This window comes from Podarcis gaigeae (genome assembly GCF_964106915.1).
Source record: "Podarcis gaigeae genome assembly, chromosome: 3".
Taxonomy (NCBI): domain Eukaryota; kingdom Metazoa; phylum Chordata; class Lepidosauria; order Squamata; family Lacertidae; genus Podarcis; species Podarcis gaigeae.
In genome coordinates, this window is record NC_139680.1 from 120,416,396 (window position 1) to 120,423,695 (window position 7,300).

The following is a 7,300-nucleotide window of genomic DNA, read 5'->3' on the forward strand; positions in this document are numbered from 1 at the left end:
GCCCCGGACACCGGGAAGCTATTCTCTCGCGCTGCTAGCCATGGCCCCAGGGCCACTGCCTTTGCGCCTCTGCGTTCACCCCAGTTCATCCCCTGCGGTTGTGAATATGCTGACCGAGGCCCCCTTTGGAATCGGGGGCCTGGGCCAAGTGGCCCATATGGCCCCCCCTCTGTCTGGGCCTGCCTGCCAGGGACTGAGCTGTGAGGAATCCTTTGCCCCCCCCCCTCTTTTGCCAGGGCTTCCTGATCGAGAGCAAACTGCGAGGTCTCCTCCAGCCCTTGGAAAAGCACGACCGGACCCTCATGAGGCTGGACTCCATCTTCACGGTAAGGTTATGGGCCCATCTGCCCATTTTGGGTTCCTCCCAGTTTCTTTCTCTCTCTCTCTTTTACAATCTGAAGTTCCACATTTTCACACATCAATTTATTTATTTTTTTGGGGGGGGGGGAATCCTCTGTGGAAGTTTGTTTATTTCAGGCATAGGCAAACTCGGCCCTCCAGATGTTTTAGGACTACAACTCCCATCATCCCTGACCACTGATCCTGTTGTAGTCCCGAAACATCTGGAGGGCCGAGTTTCCCTGTGCCTGGTTTATTTGTTTCACAACCTCTTCATACCGCCTGACTGCAAAAGAAAATTCCAAAGCTCTATACAAAAAAAGATAAAACAATAAAATTAGCAATGGGAAGAACTGACAACAATAATGTAAGTTCCCCCCTTCTCTTTTATTCTTTTTTCTATCTCAATATATCTACTTCTTTCTCCCCTCACCCCTCCTCTTCTTTTCATCTGGGTTGGTGTTTTTATCGAGATCAGTATTTCCCAAACTTGGGTCTCAAGCTGCCTTTGGACTACAGTTCCCATCATCCTTGATCGCAGGTCCTGCTAGCTAGGGATGCTGGGATTTGTAGTCCGAATACAACTGGTCTAGATCAGGGGTCGGCAAATGTTTTCAGCAGGGGGCCGGTCCACTGTTCCTCAGACCTTGTGGGGGGCCAGACTATATTTGGGGTGGGGGGGGATGAATGAATTCCCACAAATAACCCAGAGATGCATTTTAAATAAAAGGACACAGCATTCTATACGAGAGCACCAGGCAGGCCCCACAAATAACCCAGAGATGCATTTTTAATAAAAGGACACATTCTGCTCAGGTAAGCCACCCCCCCCCCCCCACGACTCTTCCCTCCCTTCTCCACAGCACCGGACGAGCCCCGGTGGCTGCTTACCTGTGTCTTGCAAGCGGCAGGGGCTGGCGGCAGTGGGATGATGAGCGGCACGCCAAAGGGCTCTGGAGAGGAGCTGGGAGCAACGAAACCCAAATTGAGCCTGCTTACAATGGCGGCTGCTTGAGCGCTCACGCTGCTGCTGGCACCAACAAAACCCAGTCCCCTTCTTCTCAGCTCTAGGCAGGGCAGGGAGAAGCAGGGAGGGGGGAGGCGCCACTGAACGCGCCCGCTGGTGCAGCCCGAACGACCAGATCCACGCCGATCCACTCGGCGATTCCCGGACCGCCAGCAGGCCTGATCCAGAAGCCAACTGGGCCGGATCCGGCCCCCGGACCTTAGTTTGCGTACCCATGGTCTAGATCAGCCTTTCTCAACCTGTGGGTCCCCAGATGTTGTTGGACTACAACTCCCATCACCCCTAGCTAGCAAGGCCAGAGCTCAGGGATGATGGGAGTTGTAGTCCAACAACATCTGGGGACCCACAGGTTGAGAACGGCTGGCCTAGATTGACATTTTAGCTTGGATAAAAAAAAAATTGATAACAATCTTTGCATTTCTCTTTTTGGAAAAAAATAATAATTAAAAAACAATGAGATTTTTCCAAAAGTTCAAATAAACACAGGCAGCCACTTTTCCCACGGTGGGAGGGCCTGCCTGAGCTCTTCCACAAGCTCACCTGGGAGGAGCATCACACGCTAATAATTGTTAGGCTATTTCCGTTCCACCTTAAAAGGGAGCAGGCTTGTGAGTCACAGAGTCTGCGTATTTCCTGTTCACAGGATGTTTATGTTTGCTATTGCTTTCGTTTTCTCTCTCTGTGCCTGAACACGCTAGCAGGCAGTCATGCTTTTCTTTGTTCTGTCCAACGTCGAATAAAACTTCTAAATATGCTCTCCTGCTGTGCAACTTTTGCTGTGTGAATTCTGCTGACAGAGTGTGCACCAGCCTAAGAATGTGGCAATCCATTTCTGAGGCTTCGTGTCGCTAATTGCTGATACTGCACGTCTACGGGGGATCGATGGATGTCCAGAGTCCGGCTGGAGGCAGTGACGGTCGATGTCTCCCTGGCAGTATCCCAACAATACTGGCATTGGTAGCTAACCAGGCTCCTGCTGAGCTTTCCCTTCCTCTCCGCAGGCTCTGTCCATCGTCAGCGAAGACGACGTGTATCACCTGGTGCAGTTCTTCAGGGGCTTCAAGGCTCAGCAGGTGGCTGCTAATCCGGTAAGGCCAGGGTGGGGCTGGAACGTGGCGATGGGTCTAGCTCAGACATAATAAAACATGATAAATCCTTAATTGTTATCCACCTCCTTTTACTTCCTTTGTCACTCGAAAGCTAGCACAGAGTCAAAATTATTATTGTATTTTTGGACATAACTTCTATAACCATCCCATTTCCCCACAAATTTTTGCTGTGAGTTACCTCTGAGTTTAGGGCCACGGGTGGCGCTGTGGGTAAAACCTCAGTGCCTAGGGCTTGCCGATCGCATGGTCGGCGGTTTGAATCCCCGCGGCGGGGTGAGCTCCCGTCTTTCGGTCCCAGCTCCTGCCCGCCTAGCAGTTCGAAAGCACCCTTAAGTGCAAGTAGATAAATAGGTACCGCTTTATAGCGGGAAGGTAAACGGCGTTTCCGTGTGCTGCGCTGGTGCTGGCTCGCCAGAGCAGCTTCGTCACGCTGGCCACGTGACCCGGAAGTGTCTCCGGACAGCGCTGGCCCCCGGCCTCTTAAGTGAGATGGGCGCACAACCCCAGAGTCTGTCAAGACTGGCCCATACGGGCAGGGGTACCTTTACCTTTACCTCTGAGTTTGGACTACATGGAACTGGCGGAGATGACTGGCAGAATCCAAGACCAAGGTGAAGAGTTGGTGGAAGAAGATTGGAGAAAATTTAAAGTTTATCTACAGAAACATTGTAAAATTCAGGAATGTTAGAAGGATGTTGGAATGAAGTAATGTGGTATTAGCAGAAATGATACAAAAGATTAGGTAAAAATTGATTTTTTAACTGTTGAAAGACCAGAATGTAAAATTATACTATATTGGGATAAACTATTAGGATAAAAACCAAGTTGGAAAGGATTTGCTGGAATATTTAATTGAACTAGAATACAAAAAAGGGAGGTGTGAGGAGGTCAGAGAAATAAGTTAATGAAAGATAAGAGGGAAATGTTTTTAATTGCCTTTATTTTTCTGTATTTTGTATCCTTTGGTTTTTTTTCTCTTTTCTTTTTTCTTCTCATGTTTTCTTTCTCATTTTTGTAATTTTTCAAAACTTTAATAACTATTATTAAAAAAAGAAGAAGTTTGCTAGTCAATTGAGCCATCTCCACCAATTCCTGTAATTTGATTTGCCAGTCTGTTATTTTTGGAGCCTCCTGATCTTTCCATCCCTTGGCCACGAGTATTTGAGCCGCTGCAGTTGCATACAAGAATACCTCTCTTAAATTTCTCTCTTCCACTTCTTCACTCAGTGGCATTTTGCGCTGCTTTCTCCCCATAAGTCTCAGCTCCACTGGGCTGCATCAGAACCCCGGGGGACCTGGATAAAGGACGTCCTTCCGTGTCCCCTTGCCTTGTAGGAGTTGGAAGAGTTCCTCGCGGAGCTAGACCCCAAAGAAGAACCTTCAGAGGTCGAGGCGGAGGAGGAGGGCGAGAGGGAGAGGGAGGGCTCTTTGGCCCCGCCAGACGAGGACAAAGCCCCCCCAAGCACGTCTTCGATTCTCTCTGCTTTGTACATGCACCCCAACGACATCCTTAAAGCCCTTAAGGCTTTCGTCCAGGAATTCCAGGAGCCAAGGTGGGTCTGTGCGGAAGAGGATAGGGCTGGTTTGGGATGCTGTGGAGAGGAAGGATGTGTGGGGCTGCTCTAAGAAATAATAATAATTATTATAATTTATTTATTTATTTATTCCTTCCTTCCTTCCTTCCCCAGCCACTCTGGGCGGCTTCCAACAGAATATTAAAATCCAATAACCTATTAAACATTAAAAGCTTCCCTAAACAGGGCTGCCTTCAGATGTCTTCTAAAAGTCTGGTAGTTATTTTTCTCTTTGACATCTGGTGGGAGGGGGTTCCACAGGGCAGGCACCACTACCAAGAAGGCCCGCTGTCTGGTTCCCTGTAACGTGGCTTTTCACAGAGAGGGAACCGCCAGAAGGCCCTCGGCACTGGACCTCAGGGTCCGGGCAGAATGATGAAGGTGGAGACGCTCCTTCAGGTATACTGGACTGAGGCCATTTAGGGCTTTAAAAGTCAGCACCAACCCTTTGAATTGTGCTTGGAAACGTACTGGGAGCCAATGAAGGTCTTTCTGACTGGTGTTATGTGGTTTTGGCGGCTGCTCCCAGTCCCCAGTCTAGCTGCCACATTCTGGATTAGTTGTAGTTTCTGGGTCACCTTCAAAGGTAGCCCCACGTAGAGTGCATTGCAGTAGTCCAAGCGGGAGATAACCAGAGCATGCACCACTCTGGCAAGACAGTCTGTGGGCAGGTAGGGTCTCATCCTGCGTACCAGATGGAGCTTGTAGACAGCTGCCCTGGACACAGAATTGACCTGTGCCTCCATGGACAGCTGTGAGTCCAGAATGACTCCCAGGCTGCGCACCTGGTCTTTCGGGGGACTCACCCCATTGCTGGGATTCGAACCGGCGACCTTCTGATCGGCAAGTCCTAGGCTCTGTGGTTTAACCCACAGCGCCACCCACGTCCCTAATAACTTGTAGAGTCTGCCGTAAATAATAAACACCTCTAAGTAACCAAGTTACTAGTAGCAGTGTCTTGTTCCTGCTTCGTCCATCCTGCCTGAAACTGATTGCTTTCTGGAGCTCTGCGTATGCTCTGCTAAGGTCTGGCTAACGTCCTGCAACAGGTCAAAGTTGCGAAACACCAATAGCCTGTTCATGGGACTCAGCCTTTTTCCTCCTGTGGGTGGTTGCTTTAGATGGAGGGGGTGGCACAAATTATTATTATTATTAGAATTAGAATTTATATACCGCCTGGCTCACAGAACAGAATGAAAATATATAACCACAAAATATATAATAAAAATAACAGCCCAGTAACTCACACCCCCCAAATCCACATTTTAAAAGTAGGCGTGGTATTTGAGTGGGCCGCAAGTGTTGTGGGTGGCCGGAAGGAGCATGTCTGGTTCCGGCTCCCGCTTCCCAGCCATTGACTCTCCCTCCTTCCCACCTCCAGGGAGAAATACCCCCTGGTGAAGAAAGCGCGCGAAGAACGGGACGACTCTAAGGACTCAGAGTATTGGGACGCTCTCGCCCACGCCATCCCAGACGGGAATCTGAAGCTGTGGGATGCCCTGGTCTCTGGCTTGCACAAATACCAGTAAGGCAGGGCTGGGGGTGGGTAGGTCCTATTAAGTCCCTGCACGTCTCCCCAGGAACGGGGGTCATTGAGGTGGGGGCCATTGCAGAGAAGGAGAAGGTGGAGCACATTTGAGCCAGGTGCCCTGCCCTGCGAAGGCCCTTTCCCTGCTGCCAGGAGTGCTCCTGGCCGTCTAGCCTGTGCCTCGGGTGACCCCTGGTGGTGAGAACGTGCCTCTTCCTTGCCTGGCTTTCGTGGTAACAGTTTCCCCTCTCCCTCCCCCACCTGTGTAGCCATATCCTGGACCAGAGGGCAAAGCTGATCTCCGAGACGGACGGGCTGCGCCAGCAGAACGCAGAGCTCAGGATGCTGCTACGGCAGTATCTCCAGTCCCCGGTGAGCAACGGGCTGCGGGACCGAGGGAGGAGGGCATTTTCGGGGCGAAGGGGAGGAGAGGCGCTGCTGCTGCTGTGGGTGGAACTCAGTTCCACAAGGTTCCTTCTCCGCCTGGGGTGTGTATCTGAAGATGTGTGCATGCACACGAAAGCTCATACCAAGAACAAACTTAGTTGGTCTCTAAGGTGCTACTGGAATAATTTTTTTTATTTTGTTTTGACTATGGCAGACCAACACCGCTACCTACCTGTAAATCGAATAAAAAAGAGAGAATCATAGAATTGTCGAGATGGAAAGGACCCCAAGGGTCATCTATTCCACCAGCCTGCATAGAAGGAATTTTAACTTTTAAGCATCACCCACTCTGAGAAGGGTTGAGCTGGGCAGGAGTGGGTGCTATGGATGGTCTTTGCTTCCCTTTCCGCAGGTGAATGCCGAGCTGCTGATCCCTCCGACCCACTTGCTGCACCTGCAGATGAACACCTGACGTCCTGGCACTTTTGCTGCCCCGGCATCTTCCTCAAGGCATCCCTGCGAGCCTTGCTGAACTCCTCAAAGGAGTGTCAGCTGGGGAAAGCAGGCTTGGCCTGTTGTTCCCTCAGCTGCCCTTGAGCTCTGGTTTGGGTCACACCTTGGTGAGTAACCCCTGGCAAAGTACAAGCCACACGGCTGTTCCCCAGCAACTGGGGCATCCCAGGGAAGGTTTGCAAACACTTTTGACATGTGTTGGGATCAGGACCTTTGAGTGTCCTGAAAAATCCCCACCTGATGTGTTTCAGAACCAGCAAAACTCACCACTGTTCCTCCCAAAAAGCTTATTCTTGGGTTTGTTACCCCTTGGGAGAAGATGTTACTCTGAACACAGAGGTTTCTAAGTGTTATTAGGGAGAGGAGGCAAATAAATGGTTAATTGTTGTGGCTGTTCTGTTTCTCTCGTCTTATATTTGCTGCTGTTGCTTGAGGAGAGCGGGGTGGGATCCGTTTCTGTTTTTAAACTGTTCAGTGTGCTTAAAGGTGGACCTCCAGTTCCTCTTGAGACGAGAGGAGGTTGGAACCAAGAGCCAAAATAATTTGATGAATGGGGCTTGTAGGACCCTGGGAGATCACAGACAAAATAAGCGGGGTCAGAGGTCAGAGAGGGCACCTGTGAGGCCAAGTACAGTGGTACCTTGGGTTACAGACACTTCAGGTTACAGACTCCGCTAACCCAGGAATAGTACCTCGGGTTAGGAACTTTGCTTCAGGATGAGAACAGAAATCATGCTCCGGCGGTGTGGCATCAGTGGGAGGCCCCATTAGCTAACGTGGTGCTTCAGGTTAAGTACAGTTTCAGCTTAAGAACGGACCTCCG

General features: G+C 50.3%; 1 protein-coding gene across 1 annotated transcript in view; it reads left to right on the forward strand.

Moving 5' to 3' along the window:
• DRC1 (dynein regulatory complex subunit 1) overlaps positions 1-6,869 on the forward strand; it is a 33,904-nt gene extending 27,035 nt beyond the window's left edge. Inside the window, exons 12-17 of the mRNA XM_083733309.1 lie at positions 237-326; positions 2,368-2,454; positions 3,811-4,028; positions 5,431-5,574; positions 5,847-5,949; positions 6,377-6,869. Of these exons, the coding sequence (XP_083589435.1) occupies positions 237-326; positions 2,368-2,454; positions 3,811-4,028; positions 5,431-5,574; positions 5,847-5,949; positions 6,377-6,436 (702 nt within the window). The 3' untranslated portion in view covers positions 6,437-6,869. The remainder of the gene's footprint in view (positions 1-236; positions 327-2,367; positions 2,455-3,810; positions 4,029-5,430; positions 5,575-5,846; positions 5,950-6,376) is intronic.
• Positions 6,870-7,300: the final 431 nt, after the last annotated feature.